A 14,356-nucleotide genomic window follows, 5' to 3' on the forward strand; every position below is an offset into this window, starting at 1 on the left:
GGATTTCAATATGCAGGTAGACTGGGAAAATCAGGTTGGTTCAGGACCCCAAGAAAGAGAGTTTGTAGAATGCCTCCGAGATGGATTCTTAGAGCAGCTTGTAATGGAGCCGACCAGAGAAAAGGCAATTCTAGATTTAGTGTTGTCCAATGAACCAGATATGATAAGAGAACTCGAGGTAAAGGAACCGCTTGGAGGTAGTGATCATAATATGATTAATTTTAATCTGCAATTTGAGAAGGAGAACGTTAAATCGTAAGTGGCAGTGATGCAGTTGAACAAAGGGAACTATGAAGGCATGAGAGGGGAGCTGGCCAAGGTAGACTGGAAAGGGATCCTAGCAGGAATGACGGTGGAACAGCAATGGCAGGAATTTATCGGCATAATCCGGAAGACGCAGGATCATTTCATTATAAAAACGAAGAAAGATTCTAAGGGGCAACCGTGGCTGACAAGAGAAGTTAGGGATAGAATAAAACTAAAAGAAAAGATGTATAACACAGCAAAGAGTAGCCGGAAGCCAGAGGATTGGGAAACTTTCATAGGACAACAGAAGGAAACAAAATGGGCAATACGGGCTGAAAAGATGAAGTACGAAGGGAAGCTGGCCAGGAATATAAAGAACAGTAAAAGCTTCTTTCGATATGTTAAGGGAAAAAGAGTAGCAAAGTCAAATGTGGGTCCCTTAAAGGCAGGCACGGGTGAAATTATTATGGGTAACAAGGAAATGGCAGAAGAGTTGAATAGGTACTTCGGATCTGTCTTCACTAAGGAAGACACAAACAATCTCCCAGATGTACTGGAGGACAGAGGATCTAAGGGGGTAGAGGAACTGAAAGAAATTTTCATTAGGCGAGAAATAGTATTGGGTAGGCTAATGGGACTGAAGAATGATAAATCCCCTGGACCTGATGGTCTGCATCCCAGGGTCCTCGAGGAGGTGGCTCTAGAAATAGTGGACGCATTGGTGATCATTTTCCAATGTTCAATAGATTCAGGATCAGTTCCTGTGGATTGGAGGATAGCTAATGTTATCCCACTTTTCAAGAAAGGAGCGAGAGAGAAAACGGGGAATTACAGACCAGTTAGCCTGACTTCGGTGGTGGGAAAGATGCTGGAGTCAATTATTAAAGAGGTAATAATGGGGCATTTGGATAGCAGTAAAATGATTAGTCCAAGTCAACATGGATTTATAACCATATATAACCATATAACAATTACAGCACGGAAACAGGCCATCTCGGCCCTACAAGTCCGTGCCGAACAATTATTTTCGCCTAGTCCCATCTACCTGCACTCAGACCATAACCCCCCATTTCTTTCCCATCCATATACCTATCCAATTTATTTTTTAATGATAAAATCGAACCTGCCTCCACCACTTCCACTGGAAGCTTATTCCACACAGCTATCACTCTCTGAATAAAGAAGTTCCCCATCATGTTACCCCTAAACTTCTGTCCCTTAATTCTGAAGTAATGTCCTCTTGTTTGAATCTTCCCTACTCTCAATGGGAAAAGCTTGTCCACGTCAACTCTGTCTATCCCTCTCATAATTTTAAAGACCTCTATCAAGTCCCCCCTTAACCTTCTGCGCTCCAGAGAATAAAGACCTAACTTATTCAACCTTTCTCTGTAACTTAGTTGCTGAAACCCAGGCAACATTCTAGTAAATCTCCACTGTACTCTCTCTATTTTGTTGACATCCTTCCTATAATTGGGCGAGCAAAATTGTACACCATACTCCAGAATTGGTCTCACCAATGCCTTGTACAATTTTAACATTACATCCCAACTTCTATACTCAATGCTCTGATTTATAAAGGCTAGCATATCAAAAGCTTTCTTTACCATCCTATCTACATGAGATTCCACCTTCAGGGAAGTGTGCACAGTTATTCCTAGATCCCTCTGTTCAACTGCATTCCTCAATTCGCTACCATTTACCATGTAAGGGAAATCATGCTTGACTACTCTTCTGGAATTTTTTGAGGATGTGACAAGTAAAATGGATGAAGGGGTGCCGGTGGATGTAGTGAATCTAGACTTTCAGAAAGCCTTTGATATGGTCCCGCACGGGAGACTGGTGACTAAAATTAGAGCACATGGTATTGGGGGTAGAGTGTTGACATGGATAGAAAATTGGTTGGCAGACCGGAAGCAAAGATTGGGAGTGAACGGGTCCTTTTCAGAATGGCAGGCAGTGGCGACTGGAGTGCCGCAAGGCTTGGTGTTGGGGCCGCAACTATTTACCATATATATTAATGATTTGGAAGAGGGAATTAGGAGCAACACTAGCAAGTTTGCGGATGACACAGCTGGGTGGCAGTGTTAACTGTGAAGAGGGTGTTAGGAGGTTGCAAGGTGACATGGACAGGTTGAGTGAGTGGACAGATGCGTGGCAGATGCAGTATAATATAGATAAATGTGAGGTTATCCACTTTGGCGGCAAAAACAAGGGGGCAGATTATTATCTCAATGGGGTTAGGTTTGGTAAGGGGGAGGTGCAGCAAGACCTGGTCGCCCTTGTACACCGGTCACTGAAAGTTGGCTTACAGGTACAGCAGGCAGTGAAGAAAGCTAATGGAATGTTGGCCTTCATAACAAGAGGATTTCAGTATAAAGTAAAGAGATTCTTCTGCAGTTGTATAGGGCTCTGGTGAGACCACATCTAGAGTATTGTGTGCAGTTTTGGTCTCCTAATTTGAGGAAGGACATCCTTGTGATTGAGGCAGTGCAGCGTAGGTTCACGAGATTGATCCCTGGGATGGCGGGACTACATGAGGAAAGATTGAAAAGACTAGGCTTGTATTCACTGGAGTTTAGAAGGATGAGGGCAAATCTTATAGAAACATATAAAATTATATAAACAAGCTAGATGCAGGAAAAATGTTCACAATGTTGGGTGAGTCCAGAACCAGGGGGCACAGCCTTAGAATAAAGGGGAGGTCATTTAAGACTGAGGTGAGAAAAAACTTTTTCACCCAGAGTTATGAATTTATGGAATTCCCTGCCACAGAGGGCATTGGAGGCCAAATCACTGGATGGATTTAAGAGAGAGTTAGATAGAGCTCTAGGGGCTAGTGGAGTCAAGGGATATGGGGAGAAGGCAGGCACGGGTTATTGATAGGGGACGATCAGCCATGATCACAATGAATGGCTCGAAGGACAGAATGGCAGCTTCCTGCACCTATTTTCTATGTTTCTATGTATTTTAAATAGCTGTTCCTACCCTTTCAGGATTAACTTCCATGCTTTTTGTCTTTATTTTGCTTAATTGAGATGTGATTGTGTGATTCTGTGCACTCTCCTCATCCACCTGAAACAACAGCAGGGAGGAGTGTGACCAAGGGACACACATTCTGAAAGCATCACCATTTTGTGGCACATCACTGGATAGTAACTAGTTAAAATGAAAATCGCCAAAGGTGCAACTCTGTCAAAGTGTATGCAAAATGGAAGTCCATTTGTACTATCCAAGCATGATATGGACCATGTCTTTAAAGTGAACACTGGGAGTGTTTTATTTGAAGAGTACAGTAGGATGTTTGTGGTGAAGTGACCGTCTTGCATGGATTAATTAGTTTTGTGTTTCCTATAGTCCAGGTATTTGTTCCACCGTGTGTGTCGACCCCGGAGTTTGTCCATGCTGCCATGAGACCTGATGTGATCACGGAGACGGTGGTGGAAGTGTCAACAGAGGAGCCCGAGCCCATGGACACCTCTCCTGCTGTGCCGATACCTGAAACCCCTGAGCCAACCAAAAAAAAGAAAGGTATCTTTCTCTTTGTGGGCGCTGTCAAAATTGTTTTTTTTAAATGGGGGAAAATTGTGCTCTTTTTTAAACTTCCACTTCAAGAATTTTAAGGAGGGAATTCTTGCCTGCTCATATATCTTCATTACCTCGGTGGTGAGTCAATGAGATTTAATGGGATGAAAGACTGCCCTCTTTACTGGAAGATACAAAACTTAGACAACCTTGTATTTTCTCAACCAGCTTTCATACCTGATGCAGGCCATAATATTAAACTGTCCTTGCTTGGTGTCGTTTGGTCCTAGAGAATGGAAACAGGCCCTTCGGCCTAACTCATCCATGTCAGCCAAGATGCCCCAAGTTCCATTTGCCTACATTTGGTCCATATCCCACTAAACTTTGGTTTCCTCCCACACCAAAGACGTACAGGTTTGTATGTTAATTGACTTGGTGTAAGCGTAAATTGTCCCTAGTGTGTGTAGGATAGTGTTGATGTGCGGGGATCGCTGGTCGGTGCGGACTCGGTGGGCACAAGGGTCTGTATCTCTAAAACTAAACCTAAAATTTGTCTTAAATTAATGTAGACTACTTATGTATCCATTGATCTCAAGCTTCTGATCACATTGTTCCCATTCACCATACTGAGCCGTATGGATCCCAGGATCCTAGATTTACTTCAGAATCTATGCTAGCTTCAGTCAGCCTAGGAGTTAGAGTTGGCCTGTTTGGCCTTGGGGAGGGCAAGGTTAAGGTTGGTGTGAAATTCAGTTGATGAGTGCCTCAGATAGAAACTGTGTTAGTGTAGACAACAATTGATAGAGACTAACCTCATTACATGCCCACAAAGTTGAATAGCTCACAGTATATGTGTGAGGTCCAACCTATTGGGTAAGATGATAGAAGACTACTCATTGTATCCATTGAGGAACTGTTTTCGTTTTTGAATGAACAAACAAAATACGAGGAGGAGTGGAAATAAGATGCCCAAAATTAATATATTTTCGTTTGAGACAAATGTTTTTGTCAAAAAAAATTATTTTAACCATTTGATTATTTAACCAGGAAAATGCTGAATCCAGCTTTGATGTTGGGTGAAGAGGAATTGCCATATCCACTGTCATATATAATAAACACTTGTTTACCGGCTGTGTGCCAGGTACACGGATGGGCAAATATGCCAGTTAACCCTTGTCAGTCCATCCACCCCTCAGCACCTTCCCTTTGTTAGCTCAGCCTTTCCCTTGTATCAGCCCAACTGCTCCCTCCCATGGCTCCCTCCTTTGCCAGTGGCGGCTAGCATAATATTGCATAACCAAGCTCTAATGGTGTTTTATTTTTGTTGAACATCAACTGCTAAGCAGTTTTAGAAAGAAGGGTACATTTTTGCCCTCTTCTTCCCCCACCCTTCTGAATGCATTCTAATTAACCTCACTAGGGCCAGTGCCCTTTTCTGTATCTTGGTGAGATTTGTAGTAAACGAGTGTTGCAATGTGTCTTATAGCTGGTCGCAAACCAAAGAACCAGCAGTCCGGGTTGACGAATACTGCGTCGGATCTGTCTGCGAAAAAGAAGGCCAGAGAAGGGAAGGGTAAGTGTAGCTGTCAAAGGCAAATAAACACATTAACAAAACAACTGCCGGAGTAGGAGGGAGGGCATAAACTGGTATGGGATTATTTTATTATTTTGAGGTGTGTGTGTGTTTTGTCAGTAAAGTCAAAAATAATGTCTAATTTCTAACTGCCTTGAAAATGTGATGGTGTGCTGTTGTTGGGGAATGCAGCACCGTGAGGAGATTTGGCGTGTCGCCGAGTACTCTATATTGATCTTCTGCAGGTGAAGAGTGTGCTGACTGGGTGCATCACGGCCTGGTTTGGTAACTCGTACACCTAGGAACGGAGGAGGCTGCACCATGAGTAGACATTTCCCGGTCCATGACAAGTACTGACCTCTCCACCATCAAAGGGATCTGCAGGAGGCGCTGCCTCGAAAAGGCAGCTACTATCATCAAAGACCCACACCATCCTGGCTATGGTCTATTCTTGCTGGTCTTATTGGGGAAGAAGGTACAAGAGCCGAGAACCGTGAACTCCAAATTCAAGAACTTCTTCCCAGCAGCTATCAGGTTCTTGAACCACACTGCACATCCCGAACTGCAACCCTACCTCAATAACAATCTACTATGGACCATGTTTTGATTGCATTACATATTTTGGATTCGCACTATTTACGGTCTGGTTACACAGTGCAACTGCTAATGTATTGTTTATTGTCTATTTATTCCTTGTGTGGTTACGTTAATAGGCCTGTAAAGCCTCAGCAAGTAAGAATTTTGTTCTGTTTCTGGTACATCTGACAATTTAACACTCTTGACGCTTGTGAGTTTTAAAGAGCTCGAGTATTCCCACAGTGCTGCTCAGCAAAAGAGAGGTGACGGTTTTTTCCAAGTGAAGATGTTACAGGGTTTGGAGAGAAACCTGTAACTGGCGGTGATCCCATGCACCTGCTGACCAGAGTCCTTTGGGTAATGAAGACAGTAGATTTGTGAGAAGTTGTCCCAGCTGCCATGTTGAGCTAAAACTGTACATTTGGTAGATAGTTCAGCCATGATGTGTTGACGGTGGAAGGAGTGAATATTTAAACTAGTTGCTTCGTCTTGAGTGGTAGCTGTGTGGAATGAGCTTCCAGTGAAGGTGGTGGAGGCAGGTTCGTTTTTATCATTTAAAAATAAATTGGATAGTTATATGGATGGGAAAGGAATGGAGGGTTATGGTCTGAGCGCAGGTATATGGGACTAGGGGAGATTATGTGTTCGGCACGGACTAGAGGGGTCGAGATGGCCTGTTTCCGTGCTGTAATTGTTATATGTTATATATATATGTCTTAGATTTTGTCTGAAGCAGAGTCCTGACTCAAAATTGTGTCAGTCTATTCCCTCCACAGGTACTGCTTGATCCGCTCAATTCCTCCAGCAATTTGCTTTTTGCTTAAGATTGTTATTTTGTGCAGGTCTTCAACACTAATGGCATGACATTGTTGAAATCTGTGACCCTTTCTGTATTGGGGTGCCCAGTGTTTTTTGATTACATTAAATGATTTATTTTGGCTATTGGTGTGGTGAAAATGCTTCAATCTCACTATAACTGAAGATGTTGTTGTTTCTGGAGCTATCTCTTGTTTTGGCATCTGAAGTTTCTTGTGCCATCCATAGTAGTATTTGATTTGTACAAGTGAGCGTAGAATGTTCTTTCCTGTCTCTGTCTTATACCCTGTGTTGAGATTTTGGGGTGCCAGGAAATGAATTATAGTTTAGAGAATATTTAACCTCCTGATTTGTTCTTGTGCTTTTGTCATTGATGTGCCTACTGCAAACAAGTTTCTGGACAATGGTGAGTTCCAAGATATTGGTGGTAGGTGATTCAGGTTTGGCACTCATTGTCACGGGTAGGTGAAACTGTTAGGGTAGGTTCAACTGGTTGAACAGTTGCAGGTGGTTATTGCTTGGCGCTTGTGTGATGCTAATGTCACTTGCCAACCATCTGCCCCAGAGTGATGGTTATCCATAACCTCATTGATTGAGGAACTGCATATTGATCAGTCAGTCAATTTGATTCAATTGGTGAAACCGCCTGGGATTGGGATACCCGAGGAGTTCCTGCTATGATCCTCTGACATTGGAATCATAGGTTTCCAACAGCAATAGTCATCTGTTTTGCAAAAATGATTCAAATTTGATTTCCACTGACTCAATTTTAATTCTGAGCTCATTGATGTCACATGCGATTAAGTAGTGCCTTGAAGTTAAGGGCAGTCACTCATCTAATCTTGGAATTGAATTCTTGTTTGTGCGAGATGATAACAGTCTAGAGCCGAGTGTGCCTGGTTGAATCAAAACTGGCTATGAGTGCATGGCGTCGGGTGAAGGAGAAGCAAATTCTGCAGCACAGGTCTTCAGCAGTACAGGCATGATATTGTTGGTATCTGCGACCCTTTCTGTATTGTGTAGGAAAGAACTGCAGATGCTGGTTCACCCTTTCTGTATTGCTGAGCCCAGTATTTCTTGATCACATGAAATTATTTAATTTAGCTATTGTTGTGATGAAAATTCTTCAATCTCACTAGAAATGAAGATGTTATTGTTTCTGGAGCAACCTCTTGTTTTGTTATTTATCTGACTCCCACCATTTGCAACTGAATGTGGCAGGATTAACCATATAACCATATAACATATAACAATTACAGCACGGAATCAGGCCATCTCGGCCCTACAAGTCCGTGCCGAACAATTATTTTCCCCTAGTCCCATCTACCTGCACTCATACCATAACCCTCCATTCCCTTCTCATCCATATGCCTATCCAATTTATTTTTAAATGATACCAACGAACCTGCCTCCACCACTTCCACTGGAAGCTCATTCGACACCGTTACCACTCTCTGAGTAAAGAAGTTCCCCCTCATATTACCCCTAAACTTCTGTCCCTTAATTCTGAAGTCATGTCCTCTTGTTTGAATCTTCCCTATTGTCAATGGGAAAAGCTTGTCCACGTCAATTCTGTCTATCCCTCTCATCATTTTAAAGTCCTCTATCAAGTCCCCCCTTAACCTTCTGCGCTCTAGAGAATAAAGACCTAACTTATTCAACCTTTCTCTGTAACTTAGTTGCTGAAACCCAGGCAACATTCTAGTAAATCTCCTCTGTACTCTCTCTATTTTGTTGACATCCTTCCTATAATTGGGCGACCAAAATTGTACACCATACTCCAGAATTGGTCTCACCAATGCCTTGTACAATTTTAACATTACATCCCAACTTCTATACTCAATTCTCTGATTTATAAAGGCTAGCATACCAAAAGCTTTCTTTACCACCCTATCTACATGAGATTCCACCTTCAGGGAACTATGCACAGTTATTCCTAGATCCCTTTGTTCAACTGCATTCCTCAATTCGCTACCATTTACCATGTACGTCCTATTTTGATTTGTCCTGCTAAGATGTAGCACCTCACACTTATCAGCATTAAACTCCATCTGCCATCTTTCAACCCATTCTTCCAAATGGCCTAAATCTCTCTGTAGACTTTGGAAATCTACTTCATTATCCACAACACCACCTATCTTAGTATCATCTGCATACTTAATTTACCACACCTTCATCCAGATCATTGATGTACATGACAAACAACAGTGGACCCAACACAGATCCCTGAGGCACCCCGCTAGTCACCTGCCTCCAACCTGACAAACGGCCATCCACCATTACTCTCTGGCGTCTCCCATTCAGCCACTGTTGAATCCATCTTGCTACTCCTGCATTTATACCCAACAATTGAACCTTCTTAACCAACCTTCCATGAGGAACCTTGTCAAAGGCCTTACTAAAGTCTGTATAGACAACATCCACTGTTGTCTGTATGGACCATATAACACCCTCATCAATTTCCCTAGTAACTCTTCAAAAAATTCAAGAAGATTAGTCAAACATGACCTTCCAGGCACAAATCCATGTTGACTGTTCCTAATCAGACCCTGTTTATCCAGATGCTTATATATATTATCTCTCTAAGTATCTTTTCCATTAATTTGCCCACCACTGAAGTCAAACTAACAGGTCTATAATTGCTAGGTTTACTCTTAGAACCCTTTTTAAACAATGGAACAACATGCGCAGTACGCCAATCCTCGGGCACTATTCCCGTTTCTAATGACATTTGAAATATTTCTGTTCATAGCCCCTGCTATTTCTACACTAACTTCCCTCAATGTCCTAGGGAATATCCTGTCAGGACCTGGAGACTTATCCACTTTTATATTTTTCAAAAGTGTCAGTACTTCTTTTTCTTTGAATCTCATAGTATCCATAGCTACTCTACTTGTTTCCCTTACCTCACATAATTCAATATCCTTCTCCTTGGTGAATACTGAAGAAAATAAATTGTTCAATACCTCCCCCATCTCTTTTGGCTCTGCAGATAGCTGTCCACTCTGTCTCTAATGGACCAATTTTATCCCTCGTTATCCTTTTGCTATTAATATAGCTGTAGAATCCCTTTGGATTTACTTTCACCTTACTTGCCAAAGCAACCTCATATGTTCTTTTAGCTTTTCTAATTTCTTTCTTAAGATTCTTTTTACATTCTTTATACTCCTCAAGCACCTCATTCACTCCATGCTGCCTATAATTATTGTAGATCTCTCTCTTTTTCCGAACCGTGTCCAAGTTCCCTTGAAAACCATGCTCTTTCCAATTTTTATTATTTCCTTTAAACCGAACAGGGACATAAAGATTCTGTACTCTTAAAATTTCCCTTTTAAATGTCCTCCATTTCTCTTCTACATCCTTCCCATAAAACAAAATGTCCCAATTCACTCCTTTTAAATCCTTTCGCATCTCATCAAAGTTAGCCTATCTCCAATCAAAAAGCTCAACTCTAGATCCAGTTCTGACCCGGATTGCAGAGCTTTGATCTATCTGATTGATAGTCAGTTGTGGGATCACTTGGCTCTGCGTGACGTGCATTCGTGTCCTGCCTTGCAACATCTCCACGACTACATCTCCTTGTCTTCTTGTATCTTTTGTGGATTGGAAATAGTAGAGTGAGGAATATGCTTGACAGTAGTGTTACGGTTTACGGTTTTTAATGTTAATGATCCACGGCACATTCGGAGGGTGCAGTTTTGTGCTTCTAAGTCTGTCCCATTCATTGTGGCGGCAGTAGCTCAAAACGCAGTGGTGTTCTTTGCGCTAACATGGGCCTTCGTGTCCACAAACACTGGCCATTTCTTTTAATCCAGTTATGGGCAGATGCATCTGTTAAGGGGCAGATTAGTGAGGACATGAATTCTATATGGTGTTGGTTCACTCACCAACTGCTGCTGGACTGGTCTGGTAGCTCCATCCACCAAGGCTCTGCTAACATATCCAAGTGTCCTGAGTTACTTCTGTCGATGGATAGCGAATCTTCTCCCATCCAGACGACGTTGCATGCTCTGGCTACCCTTTGTGCTTTTTCTGAATGTAGTTCAGCATGGTTCACGCAGCACTGATTCATCAGCTCATTGTGTGAGCTCCATTGTCCACATTTAAAACCTGTACCTCGCGGAGTCCAAAGTCATTGCTGAGAATGCCCAGGATCACAGTATATCCTTGTGCTTGCAAAGTAAATGGACTGGTAAATTGGTGGGATTGACCCAATTATACGTTTGCTAATGTAAAGCTGGGGCAATATTTTTGGATGTGACAAGTATTGGTTCCTCTTGGCAGCCCATGTTTGCAAGCTGCTAGTTGTGGGTGATACTCTATGTTCTCTGGTGGGTGTAAACTTGCATAATTCATCCCAATGTTTCTTCTCCTGCCCAAAATTCTACTAACACAGCTCATTAAGCATGCCAAGGTAATCTCTTCCAAATTGTACCCACTTATTCAGTCATAGTCATGCAGCATTGAAACAGGCGCTTCGGCCCAACTTGTCTACACCGACCAACATGTCCCACTTGCCTGCGTTTGGCCCATATCCCTCTAAACCTGTCCTATCCATATACATGTCTAAATCTATATTATTATAAAACTCAGATCTTGTATGTTTATGTACTTGTGTGTTTGCTTGTGTGTTTAATTGTCTTTTTCTGTGATTCACATCTCAGAAACCCGATGCGCTAACGGTGAAATTTTTACATATTCCGGTAGAGATTTATCTCGTGATCTCGAAATTCGCCTCATCTGAAAATTGGATTCATTATTTCTTGAGTTATTTCTTCAAATTCTTCACCAATCTGAGATCCAGAGAGGTCCCGAGAGCTGCCGAGGCCCGCCACGCGTTCGCAGTCGGCCCCGTCTGCACGCCAGCTCGCCAAGTTCAAGTCTGCCCTCTCCCTCTCTCTTCCCCCCTCCTCTCCCCGTCCTCCTTTCCCACACTCCACCCTCTCCCTCCCTGCTCTCCCTCCCTCCTCTCCCCCCTTCTCCCCCCTCCTCCCCTCCCCTTCCCCCACCCCCCCTCTCCCCTCCCCCTCTCCATCTCCCCTCTTCTCCCCCCTCTCCACTCCCTCTCCTCTGCCCCCATCTCCCCCCCTCTCCCTTTCTCTTTCTCTGTCCCACTCTGCCCCTCGAGTTAGTACGGGGATGGGGTAAAAGGAGCCAATGAATAATATTAATATAATATCAAGGGGGGTAGTTAGTGTGTGCGTGGGGTGGTTAGTGCGTGTGTGTGTGTGGGGGGGTGGTTAGTGTGTGTGTGACGCCGCAGGCCCCCCCCCCCCCCCGCAACTGCGCGTTGAGGGGATGGGACCCAACAGATCCCCCTTGGTCTAGTGCTTCTGAAACTTTGCGAAAGTCCCTGCCTCAACTACCTCCACCTGCAGCTCGTTCCATACACCCACCATCCTTTGCGTGGAAAAAATTACCCTTCAGATTCATATAAAATCTTTTCTTCTTCACCTTAAACCTGTGCCCTCTGGTTCTCGATTTTCAGAAATTCTATGCGTTCAGCCGATCTATTCCTCTCATAATTTTATACACCTCTACAAGGTCACCCCTCATCCTCATGTGCTGCAGGGAGTCCCAGCCTGCTCAACCTCTCCCTTTAGCTTAGACCTTTGACTCCAGGTAACATCCTTGTAAATCTTTTCTGTACCCTTTCAAACTTAACAACATATTTCCTATAATATGGTGCCCAGAGCTGAACACAATACTCTGAATGCGGCCTCACCAATGTCTTGTATAAGTGCAACATACTATATTCAATTATATACTCAATACTCAGATGAAGGCCAAAGTGCCAAAAGCATTTTCGACCACCCCATCAACCAGTGAACCCACCTTCAAGGAACTATGTACCTGCACTCCTAGATCTCTCTGCTCTACACCACTCCCCAGACCCCTACTATTCTGTGTAGGTCCTGCCCATGTTAGACTTTCCAGAAATGCAGCACCTTACATTTTTCTGTATTAATATCCATCAACCCACCTGGCCAACCAATCAAGATACTACTGCAATTTTTGACAACCATTTTCACTATATGCAATACCATCCACTTTTGTATCATCTCCAAAGTTCCTAATCTTGCTATGTACATTATCATCCAAATTATTGATATAGATGACAAACAGTAATGGGCCCAGCACCAAACCCTGAGACACCCCACTAGTCACAGGCCTCCAGTCCGAAAAACATCCTTTACTGAAATCCTTATACAACATCTACAGCTCAACCCTCATCAACCTTTTTGGTCACATCTTCAAAAATTTGTGAGACAGCCACCCACGTACACATACTATCTAGCCTAATCAGCCCTTGTCCGTCTAAATGCATGTATATCAGGGCTGCCAACATTGGGTGAGAGTTGGGAGTGAGAAATTGCCCCTCACCCCCCCCCCCCCTCCCATTGGTACGGAGATTTTGCATTTTTCAGCTTGTAATTGTGCAATATGGTGCATACTGTAGCGAGTCTTTTAACACACTTGAATGCAATATTTATGCTTTACATTGGATTAGCTATGAATAAGGTTAGACTAAAATACATTCCTAATTACATTCCACAGTAGAGCCCAGGCTCTGATCAACACGTGCAGCACATGAATCATCTTAGTATATTCATGTATGGAAATCAGATTATAATCAAACACTTGGCCCATGTTGACCAACCTGGGTCTCACTGCACACCTGGTACTACTCCTGATCCTGACTCCAGTTGCATACCTTCTCTCATTCCTGACCCTGAGTCCAGCCTTACACCTAGCCAACTATTCTACCCTGATCATAGCTGCTTACCTGCTTAGGTTCCCAGTGCTGAACACTCCCCTGGTCCCAGCTTTGACTGCACACCTAGTACTATTCCAGACCTTGACTCTGGATGCACACTTGGCCTTTCTCCTCGCCCCTCTGCACTGATAATATATCTGGCCCACACATAAAGCCCCATACCTGACCCCCTGGACTTAACCTATTACGTTCAAGTCCACAGGTGCTTATCTAATGCGGTAATCTTTTATGGGGCACTTCACAGACCAAATTATGTATAACAAAATTTGCTACATCCATTGGCTTCCTTGTTATCTAACATGTCAAATAAGTCATCAATTGGTTGAACACAATTTCTCATCCACAAAATTATACTCACTCAGCTGTATAAGTATTCTGTACCATTTCTTTCATTTTCCTAACAAACTGTCCTGAAGTCATTTTCACCCCCAATATTTTCAGTATTTTGCAGTCTTCCTCTCTGCTGGGACTTTTCCGAGATGCAAAGTCCAATAACTAGATATTTAAGCAATATTATTCTATTAAATGTGATCTTGAGAGTACAAAATATTTTCCGTGGTATTCATAACACAACAATGATAAAGATTTTTGTTTTGATTGCACCTACCAACATGCATACATCATTAAATTACAGTTAATATGTACCGAGGGCAAATTTTTGTTCCAATGCTCCCCATACCCAATTACTTTTACATTGAAGTGATTGAAATCCGTGAAGTTTAAATGGCATCATAAAACTAAAACCTCCGGAATGGATGATATTCATTACGTGGTTGGTTGGGGTCAGTATCAGCACAATTACTATATTAAACTTTGAATCTTCAGATATCCTGGTTCAAGCTAAA

General features: G+C 42.8%; 1 protein-coding gene across 3 annotated transcripts in view; it reads left to right on the top strand.

Annotated features, from left to right (window-relative positions):
* The window catches only part of elf2 (E74 like ETS transcription factor 2), a 160,899-nt gene that overhangs the window by 114,712 nt on the left and 31,831 nt on the right, over positions 1–14,356 (top strand). For all 3 annotated transcript variants that reach the window (XM_033020640.1, XM_033020649.1, XM_033020654.1), the window contains 2 exons: positions 3,601–3,774; positions 5,255–5,341. In XM_033020640.1, coding sequence (XP_032876531.1) covers positions 3,601–3,774; positions 5,255–5,341 — 261 coding nt within the window. The remainder of the gene's footprint in view (positions 1–3,600; positions 3,775–5,254; positions 5,342–14,356) is intronic.

This window comes from Amblyraja radiata, chromosome 1 (assembly GCF_010909765.2).
Source record: "Amblyraja radiata isolate CabotCenter1 chromosome 1, sAmbRad1.1.pri, whole genome shotgun sequence".
NCBI classification, from domain to species: domain Eukaryota; kingdom Metazoa; phylum Chordata; class Chondrichthyes; order Rajiformes; family Rajidae; genus Amblyraja; species Amblyraja radiata.